General features: G+C 39.3%; 4 protein-coding genes across 6 annotated transcripts; 3 read left to right on the top strand and 1 right to left on the bottom strand.

Moving 5' to 3' along the window:
- The first annotated feature begins 520 nt into the window (after positions 1 to 520).
- Positions 521 to 1,222, top strand: LOC139415598 (spermatogenesis associated 45). Its single transcript, XM_071163713.1, has 2 exons — positions 521 to 758; positions 1,203 to 1,222. Exons 1-2 carry the CDS (start codon positions 521 to 523, stop codon positions 1,220 to 1,222), a joined length of 258 nt encoding a protein of 85 aa, XP_071019814.1.
- Positions 1,223 to 1,321: 99 nt separating this feature from the next.
- On the bottom strand, positions 1,322 to 7,012 carry LOC139415596 (TatD DNase domain containing 3). 3 transcript variants are annotated; one of them, XM_071163708.1, is made up of 10 exons: positions 6,897 to 7,012; positions 6,595 to 6,627; positions 6,393 to 6,466; positions 6,011 to 6,095; positions 5,761 to 5,823; positions 2,589 to 2,698; positions 2,302 to 2,357; positions 2,086 to 2,198; positions 1,636 to 1,716; positions 1,322 to 1,546 (listed from the first exon to the last, which is right to left on the bottom strand). In XM_071163708.1, the coding sequence occupies exons 1-10, from the start codon at positions 6,960 to 6,962 to the stop codon at positions 1,409 to 1,411; spliced, it is 819 nt and encodes a 272-aa protein (XP_071019809.1). In that variant the 5' UTR covers positions 6,963 to 7,012; the 3' UTR covers positions 1,322 to 1,408. The 3 variants fall into 3 exon arrangements, with proteins under 3 accessions (XP_071019809.1, XP_071019810.1, XP_071019811.1); XM_071163709.1 differs by having other exon boundaries at positions 2,086 to 2,165; XM_071163710.1 differs by lacking the exon at positions 5,761 to 5,823.
- LOC139415597 (NSL1 component of MIS12 kinetochore complex) lies at positions 6,222 to 9,774 on the top strand. The gene is made up of 7 exons (XM_071163712.1): positions 6,222 to 6,246; positions 7,097 to 7,291; positions 7,773 to 7,845; positions 8,396 to 8,526; positions 8,736 to 8,790; positions 8,937 to 9,004; positions 9,130 to 9,774. The coding sequence occupies exons 2-7, from the start codon at positions 7,124 to 7,126 to the stop codon at positions 9,370 to 9,372; spliced, it is 738 nt and encodes a 245-aa protein (XP_071019813.1). The 5' UTR covers positions 6,222 to 6,246; positions 7,097 to 7,123; the 3' UTR covers positions 9,373 to 9,774.
- A 1,014-nt stretch (positions 9,775 to 10,788) lies between these two features.
- On the top strand, positions 10,789 to 14,091 carry LOC139415595 (basic leucine zipper transcription factor, ATF-like 3). The gene is made up of 3 exons (XM_071163707.1): positions 10,789 to 10,863; positions 11,693 to 11,812; positions 13,883 to 14,091. Exons 1-3 carry the CDS (start codon positions 10,789 to 10,791, stop codon positions 14,075 to 14,077), a joined length of 390 nt encoding a protein of 129 aa, XP_071019808.1. The 3' UTR covers positions 14,078 to 14,091.
- The last annotated feature ends 280 nt before the right edge of the window (positions 14,092 to 14,371 follow it).

Here is a 14,371-nt window from a genome sequence, read left to right as displayed (position 1 = left end):
TAGAATTGAGGTTGTTCAAAGGTGTATGTGTTCATTAGTGACACATGGTCTCCTCATTATCTCTCCCTAATCCTAATCTTAGATTAACCTAATATACCTGCCTAGCATATACTGTACAGTAGGATACTCGCACTGAAAAAACAAACGATTGAGACAATCTATGCATAAAATGTGTAATAAAATCATCCACCTCAATGACATAGGCCTAACAAGTCAATTTTCTCTGCTAATTGTAGACCTTACATTTGTAGATGGGAGGTGAATTTACCCTTTTATTCATTATGTTTTTGAAAATGCGGATCTTCAGATTTACCACGATTAAATACGTTTCAAGATGCACTGGCACACGTAGGCTTACATCACTACACTTCCACGTTGTCACAGTTTGCATTGTTGCGTGAAATTCTCAGGTTTCCAGATCCATGGAAACCGCGGCTCGGCTAAAGACAACAATGCGCTCATTACGCCCCAAGTCATTTGGCTGCTACTTGCTATTGTGGTGTTGTAAAGCCTATCAAACATGTCAAAATATAAAGAGGGTGCCCTGTTCGAATTAAACATGCTACGAGAAACGTGGTGTCGAGTAGAGATTGACAGTAAGTTTTGGGAAAGAGCAGAGAAGAGACATTTTGACTGTCATTTGCAAAACACCTGCGACTTCAAGTCGCTCCAGGCAGTGACTCCGGAGCAACGGTCTGCTTGGACAGCTGCAGGACATGTCACCAAATACCCGGGGCGAAAACACTTCGAAGAAAGCCGTAAGCATTACCAACGTCATAGCTAATGGCTGCTGAGTGTGTCCATAGATAGTGATGTTAGTGTCTGCTGATGTGAACCTGACCAAACAGAAACAGGATTTCTGGATGTTATTACATGTTTTCTTTTGTCCTTTTTTCTAAACCTTTATTTAACCAGGCAAGTCAGTTAATTAAGATCAAATTCTTATTTTCAATGACGGCTTAGGAACAGTGGGTTAACTGCCTTGTTCAGGGGCGGAATGAAAGATGTTTATCTTGTCAACTCGGGGATTCGATCTTACAACCATTCAGTTACTAGTCCAATGCTCTAACCACTAGCCGCCCCGTCCATGAACTTGAGGTTTTTAAAAATGTTCCTCAAATTGAAACCATGTCGCCCCTAATGGTTAATAATACAAGCTATGGATACATATATTGGTTTATTTTTTTTATTTTTTTTTTCAGACAAGGCCCATCTGGTATAATGAGGCAGAGGAACTCTTCAGCACCAAGTGGAATATTTCTGAAATAAATGGCACTTACATTATATATAGAAGTGTCCATCACATATGCAAAAACACCTGTTGATTGAGCATTTTATTTCACAATTCCATTTCATTTTCAGAGACACAGCATGAGATAACACAACATTAATTTAATTACAAAACGCGTCACTCAAGTCTCTTAATTTTTGGGAACAATCTGAGGGCATTATCTGTAGTGGCATGAATTACCATTTGAGGTGTGATTCCTTTGACATGAGCAATGTACTCACAGACCAGTGAAATGTTCTTGGGTTCATTCCTTACCTGCAGAGGGGAGACGTAGAATATGAACACTTATACAAAACTATCAGGTTTCTGCTTTACATAATGATGCATTCCAAATGATGACCCACATGTTTTTCTGGTCCTAAGGAAGGAGAGTCTGTCTCCAGACAGATGTGTTCTAATGGAATCTGTTTGATCAGCTTGGCTTTCTGTTATAACACAGTAATAACACAGTCATTATGAGGGGACTCAACAAGCAACCACCACAAATCATGTCTGGTTTTATCACGCCATATGGCCGTTTCAGAGTTGTTTTGCAGAAATGCATAGTGAGCATTTCTGGCCCAGTAAAAGAAGCCTTTACACCAGTCTTTAATCAGTCTTTAAAACTTGAACTTGAGACGAGCTTGTTCAAAGATCAAGGTGTTAGAAAAGATAAGGTATTTCTATAGAAAAGATAAGGGATTTCCATAACAATGAGGACATAACAGTACTGTTGGTGACTCCACAATACCTATAGAAAATGTACTGAGAGATTACTGAATGACTCCAGGTTAATGAACAACTGTATCGCTCACCTGGTCATTCCTACAGACAGCTGGAGGGAAGGAGAAGAAGTACCCTGCCTGCACTCCTTCCATGGCCACTGATGGTTTCCCTGCAAAGTTGTGCAGCAAAGCACAAGTGATACCTGATAGGATAGCCAAAATAGTTAAGGCCTCCTAAAAATGAAAAATTAGTCACTTCAGCAATGAGGCTGTCCTCTTATGTAATCCTGATTTTAAGACACCCACCCTGTTCTTTCAGAGTAGCTATGGTGACCTTTGCAGCTGATCGGGAATGGATGTTCCTGCGTCAAAGAGGAAATGCACACAACAAGAAAGTGTCAGGAGAAATATAGTGGTAACAAATAATAACACTCCTTAATATCCAGTTGTAGTGAGACATTCCATGCAAAGCCTGTTCTTGTCTCTGCCAAGGACATGGCTTGTTGCAGTTGCTCGCAGTCTGATTACATGAATGTAACGTGTCTCCTAGCACACACAGTACTATGCACCAAGGCTATCCACGATAAACTCACACTGGCAAATCCAGATCCTTGGATATTTGTAATTGCTTGGTGAAAACAGTCAGCTGTTCCTCTCTCTCCTGAGAAGTGGGGGCATACCAAGGTGTGTAGTCAAGACCAATCTGTCATCAAAAGAAGAAAAAGAGACTGTTTAAAGGATGAGGGGCAATAGAAAAACATTATAATTGCATTGATTGTCTATTGACTGAATGTATGCTAAACAAAAACCATTGATTTCAATCTTTAACAAACCATGTAACTCTATGCACAATTACTACTTTGAACAATTTAGACAGTACATAAATAAATTACTGGAAACATTTTGCAGATGCAAAGTTTGGTAACAGAATTAAGGTAAAATCTCCCTCAGTTTGATTCCGTTACAAAACATTGTACAGTGCCTTGCGAAAGTATTCGGCCCCCTTGAACTTTGCGACCTTTTGCCACATTTCAGGCTTCAAACATAAAGATATAAAACTGTATTTTTTTTGTGAAGAATCAACAACAAGTGGGACACAATCATGAAGTGGAACGACATTTATTGGATATTTCAAACTTTTTTAACAAATCAAAAACTGAAAAATTGGGCGTGCAAAATTATTCAGCCCCCTTAAGTTAATACTTTGTAGCGCCACCTTTTGCTGCGATTACAGCTGTAAGACGCTTGGGATATATCTCTATCAGTTTTGCACACCGAGAGACTGAAATTTTTTCCCATTTCCCACTTGCGAATACTTTCACAAGGCACTGTATGTACACAGTTCTTCCTGTATTTTTTTTTAAATTAAAAGGTTCAGTGGAAATTATTAAAAGTAGTCATTGTGTGTATAGAGTTTTATGGTTTGTGAAAATTTTCCATTATCCATGGAATTGCCCCTCAGCACAAATCTGAGATGGTCACTGGGCAGCTTAATGGAAACCAGTTGAACAGTGGGCGGTTAGTCAAAGCTTTCCCAGTCCAGGCCAACCGTCAGTTCCAAACAAAACACATGCTGGGAATGTCCAGCTAGAGCACCCTGTCCCCACTAGCTTACTCTGTGCTGTTACTGACTGGGAGACATGGTTGACTTAGTCCCAATACCTGCCTCTCTGGGCTCAACCAAATTAACTTTGTGAAAGAATGCTTCTGCCAGACATGCATTCCTTCCAAAGCTCTAGCGAAGGATATAGATCATTAAGGGTATTAGCCGGCAGGGTGAATTGTTAGTGATTTAAGAAGTTATTGTTGCAGCGTGCACTTTCAGTTTAGCAAGTCGGAGCTCAGGCTTAATAAGCCTAATCCTTTTGCTTTACAGAAGTCATACCATTTCACAGTTTTTACACCAGGATATGACACGTGTGTTTACGTAAGATTAAGCATGATTCGGGGCCAGACAGACCTGCTGCATAGGACTAGAAAAGTTATAACTGGCTTTTACATAGAATTCTATGAGTAGGCCTACAGTACAGTACATACTAGAGGTTGACAGATTAATCGGAATGGCCGATTAATTAGGGACAATTTCAAGTTTTCATAACATGTCCAAAAATACCGATTTGGCCGATTGTTTTATTTTTTATTTTACACCTTATTTAATCTTTATTTAACTAGGCAAGTCAGTTAAGAACACATTCTTATTTTCAATTACGGCCTAGGAACGGTGGGTTAACTGTCTCGTTCAGGGGCAGAACGACAGATTTTTACCTTGTCAGCACGGGGGATTCAATCTTGCAACCTTACAGTTAACTAGTCCAACGCTCTAACCACCTGATTACATTGCACTCCACGAGGAGACTGCCTGTTACGCGAATGCAGTAAGCCAAGGTAAGTTGCTAGCTAGCATTAAACTTATCTTATAAAAAACAATCAATCAATCATAATCACTAGTTAACTACACATGGTTGATGATATTACTAGTTTATCTAGCGTGTCCTGCGTTGCATATAATCGATTCGGTGCGTATCGTTGCTCCAATGTGTACCTAACCATAAACATCAATGCCTTTCTTAAAATCAATACACAGAAGTATATATTTTTAAACCTGCATATTTAGCTAAAAGAAATCCAGGTTACCAGGCAATATTAACCAGGTGAAATTGTGTCACTTCTCTTGCGTTCATTGCACGCAGAGTCAGTGTATATGCAACAGTTTGGCAACCTAATTTGCCAGAATTTTACATAATTATGACATAACATTGAAGGTTGTGCAATGTAACTGGAATATTTAGACTTATGGATGCCACCCGTTAGATAAAATACGGAACGGTTCCGTATTTCACTGAAAGAATAAACGTCTTGTTTTCGAGATGATAGTTTCCGGATTCGACCATATTAATGACCTAAAGCTCGTATTTCTGTGTGTTATTATGTTATAATTAAGTCTATGATTTGATAAAGCAGTCTGACTGAGCGATGGTAGGCAGCAGCAGGCTCGTAAGCATGAATTCAAACAGCACTTTCGTACATTTGCCAGCAGCTGTTTATGACTTCAAGCCTATCAACTCCCGAGATTAGGCTGGTGTAACCGTTATGAAATGGCTAGCTAGTTAGCAGGGTGCGCGCTAATAGCGTTTCAAACATCACTCGCTCTGAGACTTGGGTGTGGTTGTTCCCCTTGCTCTGCATGGGTAACGCTGCTTCGAGGGTGGCTGTTGTCGATGTGTTCCTGGTTCGAGCCCAGGTAGGAGCGAGGAGAGGGACGGAAGCTATACTGTTACACTGGCAATACTATAGTGCCTATAAGAACATCCAATAGTCAATGGTTAATGAAATACAAATGGTATAGAGAGAAATAGTCCTATAATTCCTATAATAACTACAACCTAAAACTTCTTACCTGGGAATATTGAAGACTCTTGTTAAAAGGAACCACCAGCTTTCATATGTTCTCATGTTCTGAGCAAGGAACTGAAACGTTAGCTTTCTTACTTGGCACATATTTCACTTTTACTTTCTTCTCCGACACTTTGTTTTTGCATTATTTAAACCAAATTGAACATGTTTCATTATTTATTTGAGGCTAAATTTATTTTATTGATGTATTATATTAAGTTAAAATAAGTGTTCATTCAGTATTGTTGTAATTGTCATTATTACAAATACATTTCAAAAATCGGCTGATTAATCGGTATCGGCTTTTATTGGTCCTCCAATAATCGGTATCAGCGTTTTTTGTTGTTGTATCGGTCGACCTCTAGTACATACCTCTCCAACTGCAACAATGTCATCTCTGTACTTCTGGAACAAGGGCAAGGCAGGCTCCAAGTCCTGTAATAAGAGATGTTTTGGGAAAAGTCAGCATGCTTGTTCCTCTCATCCTGAGACAATATCAACATGATGTTATAGAGTTACATTTAGTTTATAACCATAATATCTAACATAAGGCTGACTGTCTGACATGTGTTTGATGTCTATTAATTGAGTGTGTCTGCTAACTGTGTGTGAATGTTTGTACCTGAATCTTCACGCTGCGCTGGTCATGGGACCCACAGCCTTGGACTGGGTGGATTCCAAAACATGGTGCAACTAGATCTGGGTAGCTGAAAGAGCAACAGTAAGAGTAACTCAAAGACAACATTCATAAAACCGTTTCACAGTGTCTCAATGTACTACAAGAACAGATAAATGTCTCTTGGAGAGAAAAAAAACTCACAGTCAAAAGCTGCTGGAAGCCAATGGAACATTGTGATAGTGAGTTGAACTATTATTTTGTGTTATAATGTATGCATTTTGAGCAGGATATCACAAGGCACAGAAATTGCTATTATAAAACTATGACATTTCTGAATATGGGCTATTATGTTCTGCAAATAAGATATGTTGTGTATGATACTAACCTTTTAAACAGCTGGATAACTCTTTCAAACTCACTGGGCTCTTCAGTGACAGAAATAAGTGTTTTGACTCCAGCCTGAAATGGCACAACATCTGATGTAGACTACAATACAACTGTTAATAAATACAGTAATCAAGATTTGATTCATATTAACTTAATATCATGAAACATTTTACATATATTATATAATAGCTATAACTAACCTCTCTGGTTCTCTTGATCACATCCTCTAAATCCTGCAGAATAGACACACACTTTTGTACTGTCACTTTTTAACATTCACCCTTGAATAATGTATTGTCATAGCATAGTCAGCTGTCTGCAAGTATTGCTGTGGACTCGATGCGACCATTTTTCACGCTTCCTAGTTGCGAGACTGCCTTTTGGTGGGCAGCACACATAAGCACCCACGCTTGCGTAACAGTTGAATAATAACCGCTTCTGTTACATTAGCCTACATACCACAGACCTTTTGCTACATACCCACTCATTTGTGTACACATACCTCGGCAAATTCACATGCTGTGATGTGGCAATGGCAATCAACAAAGCCACCATCCATTGAAGCCATAGACAAAAAAAATAGCGTTGAAATTCAAAGTGAATTATGTGAGGTGGAACTTTTTTTTTTTTACACCGTTTTGTTTCCCTACGCGCCTTTATTCCTAGAACCACACATTTAATTTCCGGTTCCGGTCATTGCAGAATCATTTCAAACATTTGGCGCAAAAGATGGAGATCTGCTTGAATGAAGAGGAAGAATATAGGGTGAAGTTTACGTCGAAAAAAAATGTGGTCGAACAAATTAAGAAATACAAAGAACTACTGAAGAAGGTATTGAATGGCCAACCTCAGCTATCCGAGGAAGCCAAGCAACTGTTACAGGAAGAGTTGCTGGCGGTGAGTCGATCGATTGTTTACGTCTGTCTAGTTTTTTTTTGTTGTAAGATGTATAACTACTAACTTGCGGAGACAAATCAAAATACAGCTTGCGATGTGATACTTAGCGTTAGCTATATATATATATATATATATATATATATATATATATATATGTGTGTGTATTGAATATTTTTTTATTCAATACATGTATCTTTGTCCATAAAACATTTAATTTAAATACTGTAGAATTAAATTCATTCCCTTGGAGGACGACTGGGAAATTCCAATATGGCCGACTGGTTACTTCAAAGCCTCTCAATGGCCAATACATAGCATCAGCAACCAGGTTTATACACATCATTGGTGTGAATGACTTGCCTAGTTAAATGTTAAATAAAAAAAGAATGCATATTATTCTGCAATATGTGCAGTTCATCCTGCTGCTCGTGGCAACGTTATACGGAGGAGTCTCAATTTAACTTGATATCTTGATTTTTAGAACTTCGAGACTGCTGTTCAAGAAAACGTGTTGATCAATAATCAGACGTGGGAGGAGGCTCCTGATGAAGAGGGTGAGCATTTCTCCTGTCTCCTATTACATTATTATTTTTTTTTTATACATCTATTGCCTTTCAGTTGAAAAGAAGACATCTGTGTACTATCAACCACACTGCAATGAGTTTGTTATTATCCCGTTTGATCAGTTGTTTTGAAGATAGTGAACATGTTTTATAGTAAACCAGAATATCTGTTAAATGCACCATTAACTCCATAATTTGGCTGTTTCTGGAAACCATCTATTCTTGCTAGATGCATGTGATTTTAAACTATTAGAAATGTAGCCTGCTGTAAATGTGAGCACAGATCGTTTTGATTCTTATTAAGCAGCTCAAGGCACAATAGGACATCAATGTAAAGATTATTCAGTGAGGGAGGAGGAACTTGGTGTCATCGGTGAGTTGATATCAAGTAAAGATTGAACTGGGCGAGTTTGTTGCTCAGTCTAATGACAATTATTGGTACGATAGGTAGATGTTTAGTTCCCACATTAATGCTATTAAAAGAAATGTAATTCAGAAAGACTTTTAAATTGCTTTACAACAGTATAATATCACTTCTTAGAAGATGAATGCAGTGCACTTGACGACCTGCTGGATGAGAACATTGTGGGAACTTCTCGGAAACGACGTAAAGGTCCTAAAGAGATCCTCCCCTATGTCGTACGCTCACTAAAGGCGGAGCGTAAACTCATGGTTGGTTTCACGTTTTATTTTTTTTGTTTTTCACGTCTGAATTTATGGATTATGTCTGATTAATGCTTCCATTTTCAATGGGACCACTCACTTTTTTGCATAGCCATGATTGTCACTCTCATACTTCATACTGCAGTTTGAAATTTTATACATTTGAAAATATAGCATGTACCATGTGTTCACAAAATGAAAGTATGCTCTATTTTTAGGGAATGTATGAAGAAGTAGTGAAGCCACAAGAAATGGGAAAGGACCCAGTACAAGGCAAGCATTTAGCCCAATCAGATCTAATCAACTGAAACGCTTACAGAATAGTGTACTGGAAATGTCATGCTTTGCATGACACTGGAACATGAAATGTTATGTTCCCATGATTTTGATTGATAGTCGGTGAACTTTCCCCTGTTCAGACACCATCATGACCACCTTATTGGATGCTGCACCTCGTATGTTTAAGCAAGCCAGCGCAGTAATGAAGGTAACAGGACAGTCTATGTAGCTTTCTGTTATTTCCCACCCACTACACCCTTTTCTATGCAACACAAGTTTATGTTTAATTCTTTGACCATGGTCTTGAATGACTGATGTTTCTCTGCTGTCCAGTCTCTCCAGGTAGTGCAGCAGAGGGCCGAGGGCCTGGGACAGGTGCTGAACATGTGTCCCACAGCGGAGTCCCAGGAGGTGTTCAGGGAGGTGATGGGCAGCAGGCCCAATGGAGAGGAAAAGACAGCTAGTAGGACCAGACCACCCATTAAGAGAGCCATGGAGCAAACAGAGCTCAGAAACAACTATGCTCCTGGTCTAAAGAGGCCAGCCATTTGTAACAGCAATGACAAACTTGAGTGAAATATATGCCACATAAATGCTTCCTAATCATGGAACATGTACTCTTATTTGTGATTGGAATGATGCAATACTGTAGTACTCCCCACAGTGATAAGGCCTATGTTTGCAGCTGTCTGTGATACAATACTGCCCTCACATGATGGATAATGGGAAATGCACCCAATAGTAGTGTACATTGTTTTTATACTGTATATTTAAATGGCTTTAGAAGGAAAAATATATATTTTAGCTTGGGTGTTCTTTTTTTCCCTTTGCTGTTTGGCATTTGTCACAGTTGAAAACGCACAGGTTGTAGGCTTATGTGAATAAAGGCTACTTAAACAAGCTGTAACAGCCAGGTTTAAAGGTCCAATGCAGCTGTTGTTTTATTTTTTTTATCTCAATATCAAATAATTACTGGGTAACAATGCAGTACCTTAGTGTTATTGTTTTCAATTAAAATATTAGGACTGTCTGGTGGTGGTCTGAGTAATTGGCAGAGAGGTTTGGAACTATCTTATTGGTCTATTAACCAATTTACTGCTTGGTGATGTCATCAGACAGGCCAAAACTCCATTCCACCAAAACAAACTGCTCTCACACTAAAAGGGAAGCATTTTTACAGTATTATTCCAACCTCATAGTGTGGAAATATACAGTACCTGTCAAGTTTGGACACCTCATTCTACATTGTAGAATAGTAGTGTAGACACCAAAACTATGAAATACCACATGGAATCATGTAGTAACCACAAAAGTGTTAAACAAATCTAAATATATTTTATATTTCAGATTCTTCAAAAGTAGCCACCCTTTGCCTTGACAGCTTTGTACACCCTTGACATTCTCTCAACCAGCTTCATCTGGAATGCTTTTCCAACAGTCTTGGAAGTTACCACATCTGCTGAGCACTTGTTAGCTGCTTTTCCTTCACTCTGCGGTCCAACTCATCTCAATTGGGTTGAGGTCGGGTGATTTTGGAGAGCAGGTCATCAGATAAAGCACTCTCACTCCTTGATCAAATAGCCCTTACGCAGCCTGAAGGTGTGTTAGGTCATGGTCCTGTTGAAAAACAAATGATAGTCCCACTAACTGCAAACCAGATGGGATGGTGTATCGCTGCAGAATGTTGTGGTAGCCATGAATTCTAAATAAATCACAGTGTCACAAGCAAAGCACCATCACACCACCACCGCACTTTATTCTGTTGCTGGTTGAACACTCAAGGGCATCTGACGCTTTTTAGCACGTGACTTAAAATAAATATTGAAAAGAAGCGGCATGTGCAGTTTGAACAAGTGAAACTGTTTGTCTCGCATACGCCCGGTCTCACTTGTACATACCTTGGATCTTGCTATCTGAAATAAAATTTGAGGAGGACTTGTTTTGACGTTTTGTATTTAACTAATCTATCAATGCATTGTTATCGCATCTGTGATGTCTGACAGCGATATTTCTGGCAGCTTTCTACACAGCAAGAATCAAAACATGTTATTACTTGAAATATGTGAGGTAAGTGTTAAATAGCGTAAATAGACTTTAATTACTTTAATAATGTATTAGGCAGTGGTGTAAAGTACTTAAGTAAACATACTTTAAAGTACTACTTAAGTCGTTTTTATGGGTATATTTACTTTACTATTTAGATTTTTGACAACATTTAATTCACTACATTCCTGAAGAAAAATGATGTACTTTTTAATCCATACATTTTTCTGACACCCAGAAGTACTTGTTACATTTTGAATGCTTAGCAGGATAGGAAAATGTCCCAATTCACACACTTATCAAGAAAACATCCTTGGTCATCCCTACTGCTGCTAATCTGGCCGACTCACTAAACACATGTGCTACATTTGTAAATGATGCCAGAGTGTTGGAGTGTGCCCCTGGCTGTCCATAAATAACAATACAATCTGGTTTGCTTAATATAAGGAATTTGAAATGATTTATACTTTACTTAGTAGTATATTTTATCAATTACATTTACTTTTGATACCTAAGTATATTTAAAACCAAATACTGTTAGACTTTTACTCAAGTAGTATTTTACTGGGTGACTTTCACTTTTACTTGAGTCATTTTCTATTAAAGTATCTTTACTTTTACTCAAGTATAATAATTGGGAACCTATTCCACAACTGGTATTAGGCCTATTTGGTTACCACTTATTAATTTTCACTTGTATTTTTATATTGTTTAATATTTTGTATGATAAAATATAATCTACACCAGCAACATTGTGTTGAGTGCACACAGAGATCAGTCAAAGCTAAAGAGCAACAGCTTGTATGTGATATTCTAATAGTGACAAACGTAATACAGACCAACTGTACCTCAGCTGCAGAGCTCTGGTGATGATGGTGATGAAGACAGGAGGCTAAAAAGAAGGGAAAAGAACAGGGTGGCAGCGAAGAACAGCCGAAAAAAGCAGACACAAAGAGCAGATGAGCTGCATGAGGTGGGTCAGTGCATGCACAACAGACTCCTCATCATCACACAACTCCTATTTTGGCATAGTCTAACATTTTCTGTTATATGACGGTAATGACACAGCTATCAATGTCACACTCATTCTCTTGATCAAGTATATCAGGGATTTTGGCAACTTTGAAGTGGGTGGGAACCACAAAAAAACCTGAACTCATCATGAGGGGCCGCAGTGGCTTGCGGGTCTGTGTACCCCCCCACCCACCGAACTGCAAGCAAATAATTTTAGTGCCCCTCCCCCTTGACAGCAGAGATACATTTTTTAAGTTTAGAGTTTATTTCGTGCAATTCTACACATTTTGCCATGTGATGTAGAGAAAATGTTGCCGTTTTAAACCACGATTGCTGCAATTCTATACATTTTGTCATGGGGCGGAGAGACGATTTAGCAGTTTTAGGTCTATACTGAACAAAAATATAAACGCAACAATTTCTACAGAGTTACAGTTCATATAAGGAAATCAGTAAATCTGTTAGTCACAGATACCTTAAAAAAAGGTAGGGGCATGGATCAGAAAGCCAGTCAGTATCTGGTGTGACCACCATTTGCCTCATGCAACGCAACACATCTTCTTCACATAGGCTGTTGATTGTGGCCTGTGGAATTTTGTCCCACTCCTATTCAATGGCTGTGCAAAGTTGCTGGATATTGGCGGGAACAGGAGCACACTGTTGTACACGTTGATCCAGAGCATTCCAAACATGCTCAATGGGTGACATGTCTGGTGAGTATGCAGGCCATGGAAGAACTGGGAAAGTTTCCAGGAATTGTGTACAGATCCTTGCGACATGGGGCATTATCATGCCGAAACATGAGATGATGGCGGCGGATGAATAGCACGACAATGGGCCTCAGGATCTTTTCAATTTTCAAATTACAAGTTTCAAGCGACAATGGATCTTGTCATGGTATCTCTGTGCATTCAAATTGCCATCCCAAATTGCCATAAACTACATTATCCGTAGCTTATGCCTGCCCATAACATAACCCCACCGCCACCATGGAACATTGCTCACAACATCAGCTGTCTGCCATCTGCCCGGTACAGTTGAATCCGGGATTCATCCGTGAAGAGCACACTTCTCCAACGTGCCAGTGGCCATAGAAGGGGAGTATTTTCCCACTGAAGTCAGTTACGAAGTCGAACTGCATTCAGGTCAAGACTCTGGTGAGGACTACTAGCATGCAGATGAGCTTCTGTAAGAAGGTTTCTAACAGTTTGTGCAGAAATTCTTCAGTTGTACAAACCCACAGTTTCATTAGCTGTCCGGGTGGCTGGTGTCAGACGATCCCACAGGTGAATAAGCCGGATGTGGAGGTCCTGGGCTGGCGTGGTTACACGTGCTCTGCGGTTGTGAGGCCGATTGGATGTACTGTCAAATTCTCTAAAACAACATTTGAGGCGGCTTATGGTAGAAAAATTAGCATTCAGTTCTCTGGCAACAGCTCTGGTGGACAATGCTGCAGTCAGCATGCCAATTACCACAAAACTTGAGACATCTGTTGCATTGTGTTGTGTGACAAAACTGCACATTTTAGGATGGACTTTTATTGTCCCCAGCACAAGGTTCACCTGTGTAATGATCATGCTGTTTAATCAGCTTCTTGATATGCCACAGCTGTCAGTTGGATGGATTATCTTGGCAAAGGAGAAATGCTCACTAACAGGGATGTAAAAATAATGTGTGCACTAAATCTGAGACAAATTTGCTTTTTGTGCTTATACAAAAATTCTGGGATCTTATATTTCAGCTCATGAAACATGGGACCAACATTTTACATTTTGCGTTTATATTTTGTTCAGTGTAATTTCATGCAATTCTACTCATTTTGCCATGGAGGGGAGAGGAAAATTGGCTGTTTTAAAGCAAATTTCCTGCAATTCTACATATTTTGCCATATGTAAGAAATGGGAGGTGGGGGGTGTAATAGATCTGAGCACCTTCATGCGGCAGTTGCCCATCCCTGAAGTAGATTAATATTGTACTCTACTCAGAAAGTAAGACTATAAAGTAACTGAGCCCAGTTTGTCCTATACAGGCATATGAGTGTCTGGAGCAGAAGAACAGACAGCTGAAGAAGGATGTGCAGTTTCTGTCTGAGGAGCAGAGGCGTCTAACGGAGGCCCTCAAGGCCCATGAGCCTCTCTGTCCCATCATGCACTGTGTTGCCAACCTGGGGTCAGGGACGTTGGGACCCAGGGATGTAGGGGTCCCCTCCTATCTGCCCAGATAGCCAACATACCATGCACGGACCACAGAGACAAACCAACGTGGGAGACTTGTAAACAGAGTTAACAGGTCAGATTATATGTCCTCATCTGTCCTTTTTATTCTCGGCGTCAATTGTTTTTGTACTGTTTGAATCAAGTTGTAATTTAATAATTATAGGCTTAGGTAATGAGCTTTGTTTCAGATGTTCAAGTTGCTTTTCCTGTTTAAATGTTTCGTATAATACATTGAACATAAATTGCATATCCCTTTCCCAATGAGACCATTTCCCTTTGCTTCTGATAAATGTGGTTACCAC

Source organism: Oncorhynchus clarkii, chromosome 8 (genome assembly GCF_045791955.1).
Source record: "Oncorhynchus clarkii lewisi isolate Uvic-CL-2024 chromosome 8, UVic_Ocla_1.0, whole genome shotgun sequence".
NCBI classification, from domain to species: domain Eukaryota; kingdom Metazoa; phylum Chordata; class Actinopteri; order Salmoniformes; family Salmonidae; genus Oncorhynchus; species Oncorhynchus clarkii.
The sequence above is the reverse complement of the archived record's forward strand: the minus strand, read 5'-3'. Positions and strand labels throughout refer to the sequence as shown.

What these genes read in the sequence shown, in the direction of transcription:
- LOC139415595 (XM_071163707.1), top strand. Translation starts at nt 10,789, where the DNA reads ATGTCTGACAGCGATATTTCTGGCAGCTTTCTACACAGCAAGAATCAA. An exon ending in TATTACTTGAAATATGTGAG is followed by an intron (nt 10,864 to 11,692) that starts GTAAGTGTTAAA and finishes ACTGTACCTCAG; the next exon opens with CTGCAGAGCTCTGGTGATGA. An exon ending in GAGCAGATGAGCTGCATGAG is followed by an intron (nt 11,813 to 13,882) that starts GTGGGTCAGTGC and finishes TGTCCTATACAG; the next exon opens with GCATATGAGTGTCTGGAGCA.
- LOC139415598 (XM_071163713.1), top strand. Translation starts at nt 521, where the DNA reads ATGTCAAAATATAAAGAGGGTGCCCTGTTCGAATTAAACATGCTACGA. An exon ending in AAAACACTTCGAAGAAAGCC is followed by an intron (nt 759 to 1,202) that starts GTAAGCATTACC and finishes TTTTTTTTTCAG; the next exon opens with ACAAGGCCCATCTGGTATAA.
- LOC139415596 (XM_071163708.1), bottom strand. Translation starts at nt 6,962, where the DNA reads ATGGCTTCAATGGATGGTGGCTTTGTTGATTGCCATTGCCACATCACA. An exon ending in AGCTACTCTGAAAGAACAGG is followed by an intron (nt 2,199 to 2,301) that starts GTGGGTGTCTTA and finishes CTATCCTATCAG; the next exon opens with GTATCACTTGTGCTTTGCTG. An exon ending in CCTTAGGACCAGAAAAACAT is followed by an intron (nt 1,547 to 1,635) that starts GTGGGTCATCAT and finishes TCCCCTCTGCAG; the next exon opens with GTAAGGAATGAACCCAAGAA.
- LOC139415597 (XM_071163712.1), top strand. Translation starts at nt 7,124, where the DNA reads ATGGAGATCTGCTTGAATGAAGAGGAAGAATATAGGGTGAAGTTTACG. An exon ending in GGAGGCTCCTGATGAAGAGG is followed by an intron (nt 7,846 to 8,395) that starts GTGAGCATTTCT and finishes ATCACTTCTTAG; the next exon opens with AAGATGAATGCAGTGCACTT. An exon ending in GGGAAAGGACCCAGTACAAG is followed by an intron (nt 8,791 to 8,936) that starts GCAAGCATTTAG and finishes TCCCCTGTTCAG; the next exon opens with ACACCATCATGACCACCTTA.